General features: G+C 54.3%; 4 protein-coding genes across 4 annotated transcripts; 2 read left to right on the plus strand and 2 right to left on the minus strand.

Annotated features, from left to right (window-relative positions):
* Positions 1 to 646: 646 nt before the first annotated feature.
* HMPREF1541_02826 (guanine nucleotide-binding protein subunit alpha) lies at positions 647 to 1,896 on the minus strand (the record flags this gene model as incomplete). The annotated part of the gene is made up of 5 exons (XM_008717181.1): positions 647 to 690; positions 737 to 880; positions 929 to 1,341; positions 1,389 to 1,731; positions 1,779 to 1,896. The coding sequence occupies 5 exons, from the start codon at positions 1,894 to 1,896 to the stop codon at positions 647 to 649; spliced, it is 1,062 nt and encodes a 353-aa protein (XP_008715403.1).
* A 2,177-nt stretch (positions 1,897 to 4,073) lies between these two features.
* On the plus strand, positions 4,074 to 4,827 carry HMPREF1541_02827 (uncharacterized protein; the record flags this gene model as incomplete). The annotated part of the gene is made up of 2 exons (XM_008717182.1): positions 4,074 to 4,116; positions 4,166 to 4,827. The coding sequence occupies 2 exons, from the start codon at positions 4,074 to 4,076 to the stop codon at positions 4,825 to 4,827; spliced, it is 705 nt and encodes a 234-aa protein (XP_008715404.1).
* A 4,551-nt stretch (positions 4,828 to 9,378) lies between these two features.
* On the plus strand, positions 9,379 to 10,119 carry HMPREF1541_02828 (uncharacterized protein; the record flags this gene model as incomplete). Its single annotated transcript, XM_008717183.1, has 1 exon — positions 9,379 to 10,119. The coding sequence occupies one exon, from the start codon at positions 9,379 to 9,381 to the stop codon at positions 10,117 to 10,119; it is 741 nt and encodes a 246-aa protein (XP_008715405.1).
* Positions 10,120 to 11,965: 1,846 nt separating this feature from the next.
* HMPREF1541_02829 (uncharacterized protein) lies at positions 11,966 to 12,957 on the minus strand (the record flags this gene model as incomplete). Its single annotated transcript, XM_008717184.1, has 2 exons — positions 11,966 to 12,448; positions 12,508 to 12,957. 2 exons carry the CDS (start codon positions 12,955 to 12,957, stop codon positions 11,966 to 11,968), a joined length of 933 nt encoding a protein of 310 aa, XP_008715406.1.
* Between the last annotated feature and the right edge of the window lie 70 nt (positions 12,958 to 13,027).

A 13,027-nucleotide genomic window follows, 5' to 3' on the forward strand; every position in this document is an offset into this window, starting at 1 on the left:
TACGGTCAAGCAATGGGAGCGTCTAAGATGTGCTGGGCGCGATGCCCGGTTATACGAGTGCCATGAAGCAAAGACATATGCGAGCATTGCGGATCGTCTGAAGGTCATGAATTAGGCTGCCTATCCTCATCTGAAGCAATGTCAACCGCCACAACGCGAGTGATTTACATAAAGGCAACTTGTGCAAACCTCTAATAGTGTAGCGCGCTGTTTTCCACCCATCCGATAGCCTGGAGTCCCCGTCTTGGTCTCTCACTTGATTTCCTGTTCATGCCGTCTCTCTTCAACACTTGCTCAATAGGATAAGTCACCCTTTCGTCCCCGATGCAAAAGCGCATAGCGTACACTGGAACAAAAGTGCAAGAAGTAGGGTATTCGACAGCGGTCTCGACTCTCTCCAACTTGATCCAAACTCTCGAGTGCTCTGCCACCCGATCCACACACATCTCAGAAGGAACAACACCAGTTTGCCATGGTCATGGTAGTTGACTGGACTTCATGGTTTCTTCTGGCGACCCTGGGTAGGCAGTAGGCTGGATCGATCGAGCGACACCAGCTGAAAAAAGATATAGCTCTGAACGCCATGAAAATGCGGTCATTGAGAAAGTACAAAAAGAGAAGCGTGGCTGCAGATCGTCGAGGTCATCTAGATAAGACCACACATGCGCAGATTCTCCTGTATGATGATATCTAGAGGGGTCAGCGAACGAAGCGCATATCAGAGGTTTGTACTCACCATTGACAGCACCCATGACGAATCGGATTTGCGTGGTATCGGTAGCGCATGTGAAGTGGGTGTAGATCTGCTTGGTCTCTGCCTGGTTCAGAGAAACGAATCGATTCAGGATGTAATCGCAAGCCGCAGCGTAGTCGGGACCGCCTAGAACGGGTTAGTGTACCATAACATACGAAGGTAGAAGATACTGACCCTCGTAGTCGGGGAAGTAATTCTGCATGGGAGATAGGGGTAGCTTCTCCTTGAAACGATCGATCTTGTTCAGGAACAGGATTATGCTTGTCTTGATGAACCACCGCGAGTTGCAGATACTGTCGAAAAGAGTAAGAGCTTCTTGCATACGATTGACTGTCTCATCTTCAAAAAGTAGCTGGTCGTATTCGGAGATGGCGACAAGGAAGAGGATGGTGGTAACGTTCTCAAAGCAGTGAATCCACTTCTTTCGTTCAGATCGTTGGCCGCCGACGTCAAACATGCGGTAGGTCAAGTCCTGGATGATGAAAGTAGTCTCGGTAATTCCAGTGGTCTTGACACGTGAGCGCAAGACATCCTGGTCGTTGGGCAAATAGTCGTGAGCCGCGATTCTGTCGATGGAATCAAAATAGCTAGCCAAGTTAGTACGAATCGATTGTTCAGTGTTGATGCAACTTACTATCGAGCAGAGTCGTTGAGCTGATATTCTCGCGATCTTCGGAAGCACTCCTGCACACCGACGTCTTGCCAAAGGGCCTTGATGGCGGCGCCGACTTCGGTGGGAAGACTATCGCCCTCAATCTGAGGTGGCTGCATGAAAATGGTCTGCACGTGGTACTCGGCGCGCTGATCGTCGAGAGGGAGTTCGAGGGACTCCATAGCCTCGAGGATAACACGCATTGACTGGACAGTGTTGGAGAAGATGATTTCTTTGAAAGACTCGCGCTCGTCTCTCGAGTAGCCGCCCTCATGAATCAGCTTCATTTGCTTGAGAATAGTCGACTTCCCGGATTCACCGGCACCTGTAAATATCAGTACTGCATTCATGTCTAACGTGCGGGTATCATACCAAGCAGCAGCATCTTGATCTCATTCCGCTGCGCCATCTTGTCGCGCTTGAGCTGATTCTCAATCTCATCATTCCTCGCCTTGCCGGCATTGTCTTCTTTGGAAGCTCCGCAACCCATGGTGGTTGTTTGTGTAGAGAGAGTGGGAGAGGTCGAGTAATGTACAAGTCCGAAGGATTTCGAGTTGTGAGACTGTTGATGTTAGAAATTGGCGATTTTCTGACGCAGGGAAGCTAGGTGGATGCGCCGATCCACAGATTGTCAAGGGTACACGGATCGACTCACCTCGCAAGCAAACGCGGATTATTAGGCGAAGAACGCAGCGGTAGCTGTGGAAGGCGTGCGCATAAAATGAAGGAGGATCCCGAGGTCGTTGAAAGGGAATGTACAGAAGTACGATCGACAGGCCAAACAGGGTCAGGGCCGAGTTCGTGGGTCGTCACTCTGGGCGGCTGGGTATTGGCCGAAAGGAGACGATAACAGCAGCTGCGACAATTGCAGTGGTCAACCAGTGGAGGTGCGGGCGTCGATGGAAGGTGAGATGGAAGTTGGGAGACGAATGACAAGGAGGCAGCGACAACGAGTTACGCAAGATGGAAAATCAGATTGAGGTGGTCGGCTGGGACACGAGTGGAAGATGAGGAGGTGGTGCAAGAAAGAGTCGAGGGCCACTTGACGGAAGGTGGAGAGGCCCTGGAAGCTAGGTCGAGCTAAGGCCCGGACGACCTGGAGCTAGTAAATTGCAGCTAAACTGTTTGGGGCGCCCAGCTGCTGGAAAAGAATTGCTGCCGCGGCCATATCAGCCTGTGAGAGGGGGCGGCTGGGAGGAAAAGGTCAACGATCGGATGCAGCGGTCTTGCGCTACTCGGGGCGTAGAAGATCGCGCTGTATGTTCGGCGGGTGGCTGCGTGGCTGCTGCCACCGGAGCAGTACATGCACTGCGGAACACAGGAGTACCACCTTTTCCCCTGATCCTCAGAACAGCAACTAGTGTCGCAAAAGACCACCCCGGCAATCCTCGGTGTGCTTGTTTCAAGTCAAGCCCACTCTTCGCTGCTCCAGGAATTCCTCGCGGTGTAGACTATCCGTTGAACACTATCGGCCCCCTGCTCCACGGCACTAGCTATTTGATTGCGCACAATCATACGGCAATCATCTGACCCTCTGTACGCAATCTGTTCTGCCCACTCTTCTAGAAGCCTGGTGATAATCAATTCAAGCTCCGTCTTATTACTGGTCTGGAAACTGGCAGTTGTATTCGCCTTTTCAGCGTCGTAGGCTATAGCATTTCGAGCGCAATAGTGTATTTATAATGTGCAATGCAAGAGGATCGACAGTCAGGGCAAAATCCGTGCCTAGCCACCCTGGTCCAAAACGTCCAGCGACGGACGGTTGTTGATCCTCTCCGGTACCCCCTGAAGAGGCTGAAAGCTGCGGCACAGATAGCCATTGTCGCGCCTTCCCTGACTGCAGCCTATGGATACATTAAAGGCGAACTGCAGCATGTTGCAGATATCCGCCGTCAGAGTCGTACTCGTTTGCATACAGCTTTCGCTTTCGAGACTCAGCATGTTGGTTCTTGATCAACGGTATGCGCCGAGACCGAGTCTTGATGTCCCATGCAGCCACCTTGCTGGGCCTGACCGCGCCACTGACGCCGGAAGACGCGCTCCTGTCTTAATACGTTCATACACACCGCATGTGCTCGGAAATAGGACTACTACATATGCCATAAAACAACGCAAGCGTAGCCGATGACTTGTCCATCCTGCATAATCTAGAATTGTTGCATCCAAGGCATCACCCAAGTTTCTGGTAGCTACCGATTGCCAGGGTATCCCTGATGGGATGCCACACCCGTGAAGGACCTCGGTGGCTCACAAAGAGCTGTCAGTGGCATCGATTCGTCATGGCGGCTGATGCAGAAGGTTGTGACAGCCTTTCATGTGCTCAGCCCCACAGCTTTGTATGAACCGCAGAACAGCACTTCAACCCTGTATGATGACCCCCAGCTCCCACGCCAAGTCAGGGTTTCTGGCCGGAACGGGCGAGCTCCAACCCTTCTGGAAAAGCTTAAGTGGACACGGGGCGATCTGGAACTCCGAGATCAGATCGATGGTGCGCGTCAGGCCCATAGCGCTTCGCCCAAGCTTCAGCCTCACTCATTCCAACCTTGACGCAATTGCCGTGCGAGATCGCCCTCCACACCACATTCTTTTGTAGCCTGGCCAGCACCTGATCCCACTCACACCATTGCCGCGCTTCTTCCGTCTCATTCTCGTTGACCAATCGCCATCATGTCTTACGAAATGAGCGGCATGAAACACGTCGGCTCGCGGCGTAAGTGCCTCGTCTTACTTTCCTGATCGCGACCTCTAACGTCCCTTAGCCTTCAACCACGACCAGAGCCGCGACGCCGAGCAAGAGTACGATCGCCTACGCGATCTCGCGAGGCAAGAGGCTCGCAAACGAGGCGATTGTTTCGAGCGCAGCAAAGAAGCCTACAACCGCGGCGATGGGGCCGCGGCAAAACAGCTGTCTAACCAGGGCAAGGCCCACGGCGAGAAAATGGCGCAGTACAACAAGCAAGCCTCTGATTTCATCTTCCGGGAGAATAACGAACAAGGCCGCGTTGCCGAAGACACCATCGATCTGCACGGCCAGTTCGTCGAAGAAGCTGAGGACATTCTGGAAGAGCGCATCAGATATGCGCGCAGCACCGGGCAGACGCATCTGCATGTTATCGTTGGCAAGGGCAATCATTCCGTTGGCCACGTGCAGAAGATCAAGCCGCGAGTGGAGCAGGTCTGTCGAGAGCTAGGCCTGCAGTATCAAACCGAGCCAAATGAGGGCAGGATGTACATCAACCTGCAAGGCGGTGCCGCCCAACCGCCTCAGCACGGTGGTGGATACGGTGGTCCTGGCTACCAGCAGCCACCGCCACATGGTGGTCAACAGCCACACCATGGCGGCCAGCAGCAGCAGCAAGACGATGGCATGAAGCTGCTGAAGCTGATTTTCAGGAAGTTGCGGAAGCTGTTGTGCTCATAACAGGCTTGACTGCTAGATACCCCTTCATGGCGTGAATATTATGTGTCTTGGACATTGACATAGGGCAGTTGACTCATCGAGTTCGTACCGACTGCAAGCGCGTAAACCTTGTGTGTTGATATGCGCCATACCATTGCGCAGCTCCCAGTATCGTACTCAAACATAGACGTATAGTCTGACCAAGCAGCAGAACATGCGTGTGTTTGATTCCCGAGCTCGAGCTGTGGAGGAAACCTCTATGGGGGTGGTTGCCTTACAAGGGTGCCCAATGACGCCAGAATGCTCGGCACAGGTAACTCAAAACTCGCCTCCTATTCGAACTTCTCTGCGTTCCTTGCGACCTGTAGTCCACCCCTGTATTCGTTACAATGGGTTGCAATTCATCGGGGACGTTTTTGAGTCTGTCGTAAGAGCACGAACGTAGGATCGTTCCGGGGCGTGGCTGGGCCTGCCGGCTCAACAGGCAGTGGCCGACAAGGAGCCCGATCTCAGCTTTGTCGCGGATAGCTCCGTACAGGTCGAACGGTCATCTTTGGAGCTCATTCGATCCCTTTACGTGCATCCGTGCATCCAAACTGCTCATCTGACAACCCTAGGCAGGAGATGTCGCCACGAGACCAGGTGACTTATAGGATTCGCGAGCTCCTGCCTCGCCGTTTACCTAAGGTCTTGGCATTGATCTCCCTTTCACCTCATCTTCACTCGCTACGCAACCAGGTCCGCACCAGGCGCACGCATTCGGAAAGTGCAAAAAGAAAATCCCAGGCGCGGCTCAGGACTTGAACGTCATTCACACTCACGTAGAACAACAAAAAAGAATCAAACTCCTCGGTCTTTCGGGGCGGTGGTTGATTCTCAGGAGCTACCGCCGATCTTAGCCTGGGAGGACTGCAGACTAGTACACCCTGGGTGTTTATAGAAGTGGCAGTCCAATTTCACCTCACGGTCGACTCGTCTTATGAGGGCGAGTAGTTTCAACTCTTAACATTTGACCAGACACCGAACAAGCCCGAAGGCAAGTCAGTTGAATCAGCAGGACCTTTGACCCGATTGTCGAACAAAATTCCACCACTCTGATAACTAGTCATAAAAACAGTGACTGGCGAGGCTGTTGGAGCCTTGTCCATGGCTCTACGCCCATGCCAATCTTGTGGCTACGGGGGCCTCCTGATACTACTGATATGCGGCTGCAGATCTTGCCGCACGCGTTCCGCATAGGCAGGTGAGTCTACGGTAGAGTCATAGGAGCATGGAGGAGCAAATGTCTGCTGTGCTTCAGCACAAAGTGGCGCTGGTATCGTCCGGCTTTGGTAGTCAACATCATCTGGAGGCTCGTCTCACAAGAAGAGACGGCCTCGTCTCTACACCAGCTGCGACTCAAGTGAACGTCTCTTGGGCTTGATCTCAAGTTGGTCAGAGATTTGCTGGAAGATCAGAAGTCCTCGACTGCTCTCTGGAAATTAGGTGAGTAAGCCTGAGCGCGCATGACACTATGGGATTGGTGTCGCCAAGACCTGGTTGCCTTGTGGTTGCCCGGCGCCAGCCTTGTAAGTACAGTCCAGAGGGCTCCGTCTGTTTACTTGTGCCTGCGGCTTGTTCAAGTTGTGATGCTGGGGTTCTCAGATTCCATCTTCTTCACCGCTAACACCATACACATCGTCGCCTCGTTCTTTAGCCGCGAGCATGACGACCAACTCCTCCCCCGGCAAGCGCAAGCGAGCTGCCGGCCCTTCTGGCAGCGAGGTGCCTTCCGGCAGCAAGGAAGAGAAGCTACAGCTCGCCGCCACCTGCCGTTCCGCCGCGCGCGCAAAGCGCAAGATCACCCGCGCTACGGCGCAACTCAATCAACCTCTCCTCCGGCGACGAGGTAGATGATGACGCAAACGTCGATGACGGCGAAGAAGACTGGGAGGATGAGGGCGACAAACTTCAGTCCTCGCCTCCCCCCACCACCACTGTCGCTCCCACCGCTGTCGTCCCTGCGCCTGCTCCGCCCATCGAGGGCAAGAAACTGCCGTCCTCCTGTCTCTCGTAAGCTATCTGTTCAAACATATCATTCTAGTAAATGCTAATCCGCCCCAGTTCTGCGGTCCTCGGGCCGTCACCAACGAATCGATTTTCCGGCTCGAGCAAATCGGCTCGCTGGCCGAAGTCCGGTCCTGCCTCGGCCACTTCTTCACCGAGGAGACGAAGCGATTCGATGTTCCCGCCGACCTCAACTTCATGATGGTCAATTGCTGGGGTCCCGACCGGGACGGACCTGTGCGAGGTGCCTGGCCGATTGCAACGGCCGAGGCATACCAAGACTGGGCGGAAGGCCTGAAGGCCCGGAGTTGGTCGCAGGGAAAGTCTGCGCGTGTCCAGGTGGTGGCTTTGACGAACCACCAACTTCAGAGTGACCGCGACGCCTACAAGGACTTCTTTGCCCTCAATACCAGTCCGGTGCCATTCTGGTTTTCGCCAATGGTGGAGGAGATGGACGGCATCAAGTGGATATTTGATGGCCAGGTGCGTCCTGATGACGAAGATTAAAGGGGGCATACGAGGCGGCCCGTCAAGCATTAAGTCCTCACGCAGCAGAGTCGGGGGACTTGCTAGCCTGTATCCATTGGTAGAAGGGGGTAAAGGGAGAGACACGTGGCGGCCTCGCAAGCACTAAGTCCACTCGCGGCAGTGTCGGTGGACATGTCGGCTACGTCTATGGGGTAGATGGAGAGGAGGAACACCGGGCTGGCAGTACGGTCTGCTCGCGGACGGGTACATAGCCCGATATCCGCAAAGGTAAAATGGCATAATACCCGAGGGAAAAAGAAACGTCTCCTCTTGAGTGTTCGTCTGATGCTCAGCTATACGGTGGCTTGGTCTTCGTAGGGCGCACAGAAGGCTGATCACTGTTCATCGTAAGCCACAAACATCGTCGGGTCATCTATCGCTCTGGTGAAGATGCGACAGTAGTAGATATCGGGTAGAATCTTGTACATCGAAGCAAGCGTCTATATTTCTTCAAATGGGTAGCACATGCTTGTAGAGACCGACAGCTCCTGATCTTCATCCTCGGCATTCAACATCACCCCATTGTGGCCGGAGGACTAATAACTGTTAAGAGAACGGTCTGGTCTTGCGGGGCCACTGATTGACTTCCACCGGATCACCACGAATAGCTCGAGGTGCATGACATACTGCAGCTGCAGGAAGCACCGGCCTTGACAGCCTATACTACTTGACGCAATGCCGGAAAGGGAATCATGTGACCAACACCCAACGCCGAAGCGGGCAACAAAGAGTTTGAAAAGCTGAGGTTACGAGAAGGTTGCATGCTGACTACTGCAAGCCGCTGTTCGCTGTGAAGCCCAAGGTTTAGATCTACGCAGGGGTGGGCCCTCGAGGCTCTGCGTGGTGCTGTTGTGTTTCTTTACCAACTGTCCATCGTCAATCCTGCTTTTTCACTCGACTGCCCGGCCGCAAGCGACGGCCTGACATAGAGCGTGATGAAGGCCAAGTGCGGCAGTTGCGAAGCTCGCCTACACCAGTGCCGATCTCTAACATCTTGGTGCGTCACTTCCTATGTTTGGGCGCCAGCAGCATTGAATCAGAGCGCGCTGGATGCCAGCATGCAGAGGCCGAAACACCAGCAATCGAGCTATGCATCTATTGGCCAAGTGTCTCGTACGCTTAAGGGGATCGGCCAAGTCAACTGCCGACCACCCAGCCATGGCGATGTTTCCGAGCTCGCTTGACCAAGTTCCAGGCGTGCCCAGGCCGCACGCTGCCACGCTGTGCCAGCCAAACGATGCCCCGGCCATGCGTTCATCGCGGGTGCCCGGCGTTTCCTTTACATCCGTTGACGACGCCGGCTCATGGCTTGCAACACATGAGCGGTTGGCCTGGGCAGTACGTTTCACCAACAGAACCCCAAGCCTACGGCAGCCGTAACTCGCACCGCACAAGAGATCCGAGCTCCATGTTTTAGCACTCCTTCTCGGGCACCGGCACGATGGCCATCCAGCGGGCATGGAAGACTGCGAAAAAGCTGTGTGGCCCCCGTGTTAGCTTACCCGAAAGCCGTCAAGCTAGGCGACATCAGGTAAGACACACGGCTTAATGCACCCCTGCGACAGGAGCCGCCTGCCAGGCCTGCAGCCCAGCCATCGTCATTGCCACTGTCATGTCTCAAACTTTCTCACCATCTGCTCCAGCAGCTACTGCGTCGGTTCTTCTGGAAGAGAACCGTCAAGCATGTATCCCGCATGCACGCTTGTTGGTGTGAACAAAACCTTTCTCTCCGCCCCCTCCCAACCACCTGTCTTCCTCTTCCTACCTATCATTGCAGCTGTGCTACTTTTCTTTGAACCCTCCGGTCTCTATCTGCCACTCGCTGCGGACTGTCGATCACTACATCGCATTGCATCTCCGGTCAGTTGCCGAGCATAACGCCCAGTGTACCGAGTTCGGAGTACATACACTCGCTCCACGCAGTACATCCTCTGCCATCACCGCCTCTTCGCCCGCGGGCCGTTCCTCTATCCAAGACACCACATACCACACACCAACATGCGTCCCTCTACCTTCCTCCTCCCGCTCCTTCCCTTCGCATCTCTCGTAGCCGCCACTCCAGCTCCCACCCCCACGCCCAACTGGGAAGCCCTCTCCTCTCTCCTCTCTCGTGTCTCTTCCAACTCTTTACATGACATACTCCACCTTCTTTCGCCAAAGTTTCAAGATGGTGTCTTCCCTCTCGATGCTGCCGCCATCGAGCATGTGCACTCCGAGAATCACATCATGGCCACAAAGCTCGTGCACATGGCCCTGAAGCGGCAATCAAACGGAACAGCGACCACTACGTCCGAGCCTCCCCCAGATCCAACCCAAGAGGAAAGCATATCAAGTGAGCTATCCGACGTTATCACAGCCACCACAACCCCAGACCCAACATCCGTGGAGGTTGCGCCTACTACGCCCGCGGGTGCTACTCCGGTTGAGACAGTTGATGGTGCGGTGGTTTTCAGCACCGTTGGTGGCGGTGTCGTTACTGAGACATCCCGGAATGTTGATGTCAGCTTCACGCGCAGCAGCTCCACACGCCTGATCTACAGCACGGCGGCTAATGGCGACGTTGAGACGCTTACAAGTGTGGTCGTCGTCAACGCACCGGTGACGGGCAGTCCAGACAGCGATGCAGCCGGTGCTGCGGCCACCTCAAATCCGGGACTGCAAGATAGTGCTATCGCTGCAAAGGTGTCCGGCTTAATGCTTGCAGCTGCGGGCTTGGGAGCTATGGCGTTTGTACTGTAAATGAAGGAAATCGCCCCGGACTTTCGCATGGAATGCGGGGAGAGAAGCAGGAACTGCGGAGAAAGCACCAGCATCGAAGAATGACAGGACGATGCTACGAAATCACTCACGAATGTACACAAAATCCAACGACCAATAGAGCTGCAATAACGCAATAACGCAGAACATTTACTACCACAGCAAAACCAAGTCTTTCTTTTTGGATGTTAGGTGAAACGTATAGTTCTTTTGTCATTGTCGACACCTATGGCTGGGATGGAATCAATTCCTCGATCGCAGGGTTGCCACAATCATCAGCATCGGCATTGGCAAAGCATAGGCGCACTCGCACACCGATCACCAATCCTGTCCTCGCCTCGATCACGAGTTCGATGATTGCGCACAACCCCCCGGAAAGACCCGCAGCTGTGGAGGGATGTGTACGCGGAATGAACTTATGAAGCACGCCTCGAAAAGCAGGGTTTGGAGATGTGCAGCAACCAAACTGGCTGGCTAGGCGGCCGACACGACAGAATGAGACTGTGTCCCATCCTTTCACGGCATGATGGAATCATGCAACGGAGCGGGGCGAGAGGGAGAGAGGCGAAGCTGAAGCTATGGAACTATGGAGACGAAGGGGGGAACATCCGACCGCTGTACCCGGAGGCATTGTACATTGTACATAGTGTACATATTGTACGATAAGACCACTCAAAACCAACATACTGGCCAACGCAGCATGACAGCAGCGGGTACGACTTGAAAGGTGCTTCACGAGCGGGCATGTGTGCGATCAGGGGGGAAGAGATGGTCGGAGAGAGGGGAAGGGAGAGGGAGAGGGTCGAAACACAACACGACGCAGTACAATGGCATATGGCGATGATACGGATTTTCTTCAGATACCTACCTACCTACCTACCTCACTTATATGTTGCCAATGGCGTCGGTTTGAAATTCTTCTTCGAGTTGCTTCGTTTACGTGTATATCTGTAACTGTATCTGTCCTCCTAACAAGCCAGGACGATGCGTGTGACTGCGCCACGCGCGATGCTGGCACTTGCGCCGCCGAAAAGAGCGGTTTCTGTTTTTGCCTCGTAAGATGCCATTGATTGATTCTCGCTAGAGACATAATGCTGACCGAGTCGGTCGTTGAGCCAGCCCACCCGCGTTGTCTATCTCTTAGCTCATACTGGTACTTCGTATGCCATAGTCTGCATGGGCATCGTTAGCCTATTATACTTGTCCTAATGCTGGCAGCCATCGCTGCTAGTCTTTTCAGCGCCTGCTAAACCACTAAACCCATACTAACTACCAGACTCATCCTTTCTGTCCCATTTGCATACACACTCGCGAGACTCACCTGTTTGAGTAGTGGTACGCATTCGAATTGACAGCGCCGAGACCGTAGTCTCGATTATCGTAGCGATTGCCATGATATAGAAACATATCAGGTCCGTTTTGCAAATGGCCAGGTAGGTCCTTCAAGGAGATGAGAAGGTCTTAGCTGGTCGTTCACGCCTCTGCTGCGGACCGTGTATGGCCCATGAACGGGGTTGTCGTAGACACGGCCATTGCTGTTGCTGTTTGAAGTCATGATTGCGTTGTCGCGAGGCTCAGGAATGTCGGAGAGGAATTGGAAAGAGTTGAGCGCGAACGAGGTGGTGCTGTCGGTGCTGTCGGTGCCGTTGAAAGGAGGCTCAGAACGTGAGGGAAGTGAGAGTAAATGTTCGTGAGGACGTCGTTTGCTACCTGCGGTAGTGACTGCCCGTACCCATCCACCTCACAGCAAGTGCCATGCAGAGACGTAAGTGATTCGAGCCGGACTTGTTCTGCTCGGTCCGTCAGAAGCCCGCAGCCAACTCGTTATTCATTCATTCTTCTTGTCTTGAATTGGTACATCTATCATATCCCTGGGAATCTCTTCGTGTTCCGATAAATCAATTCTCTTGCCGAGGCCAACGCGCACGCCTGCCGTCAGTAGGCTGCCCAGTACCCACCCCATCACGCATCCCCAAACAACCGTGCAGGGCCATTTCTGCCACTCCCTGTCCCAATCCAGCGCGATGGGGATCGCACCGAACCAGCCGCCCAGTATCGTCCCCACGGTGCCGCCCCAAACACCCGCTTCGTCGAATGGCAGCCACGCAGCCGCAATGTCCCTCCAGGCTGAGCTGGAAACGCCATGAGTGTAGAACAGCGGGAAGAATGCCAGCAGCGAGATATGCGTAGCCAGAGCAAGTGTGTGTGGCAACTGATCGTATGGGAAGAGAGGAGCACCCAGTGCGTGCAGGAGGACCTGTATGGGTACAGGAGGAATTAGGAGGGCTAGAAGCAGGGCAAAGATGCACGGCTGGAGAGCTTTGGTTAGCTTTCTGAATGAGCGAGTGTCTCGAGTCCGAGGGAACATACCATGATTCTTGCACTAAAGCCCCCAACTGTAGGATCATGCAAGTGTGCCGCCGTCTTCGCGCCTTTCCTGCGCCCAATGCTCCCTTTCCCTCCTTTGATCGGCGTGTTCGTCGCAGATGCGGTGCCTTCTACAATTCCCCGGCCTGCATCCTTGGTACCATTATTCCATGTCCCAGCCGCAGGCAGGCAAAGCACACAGAATGCTGCTTGCGCGGTCGCGAGGGGTATAAGATCATAGGTGAGAGTTGGAAGAGGGTCCGCAACCAAGGGACCGGAGCGGAGCAGGTACAGAGACGGAATGAGGCCGGTGTGCAGGAGTGCATATAAGCGAGCGGAGGAACTGGCAAGGAGAGGTATCGGATTGGTAGTCGGCGTTATGAGACGGGAGGAGGGCCGGTGTTTCGAGGTGGGAGGTTGAGGAACAATGTGGGCGAGAGAGGGGGGCGCCATGGTGGCACACTAGCACTGGAATGCCCGCTTCGAGCCTGTATACGGAAGACACAGGGGAAGGAGTACGACG

This window comes from Cyphellophora europaea (genome assembly GCF_000365145.1).
Source record: "Cyphellophora europaea CBS 101466 unplaced genomic scaffold supercont1.2, whole genome shotgun sequence".
NCBI lineage: Eukaryota > Fungi > Ascomycota > Eurotiomycetes > Chaetothyriales > Cyphellophoraceae > Cyphellophora > Cyphellophora europaea.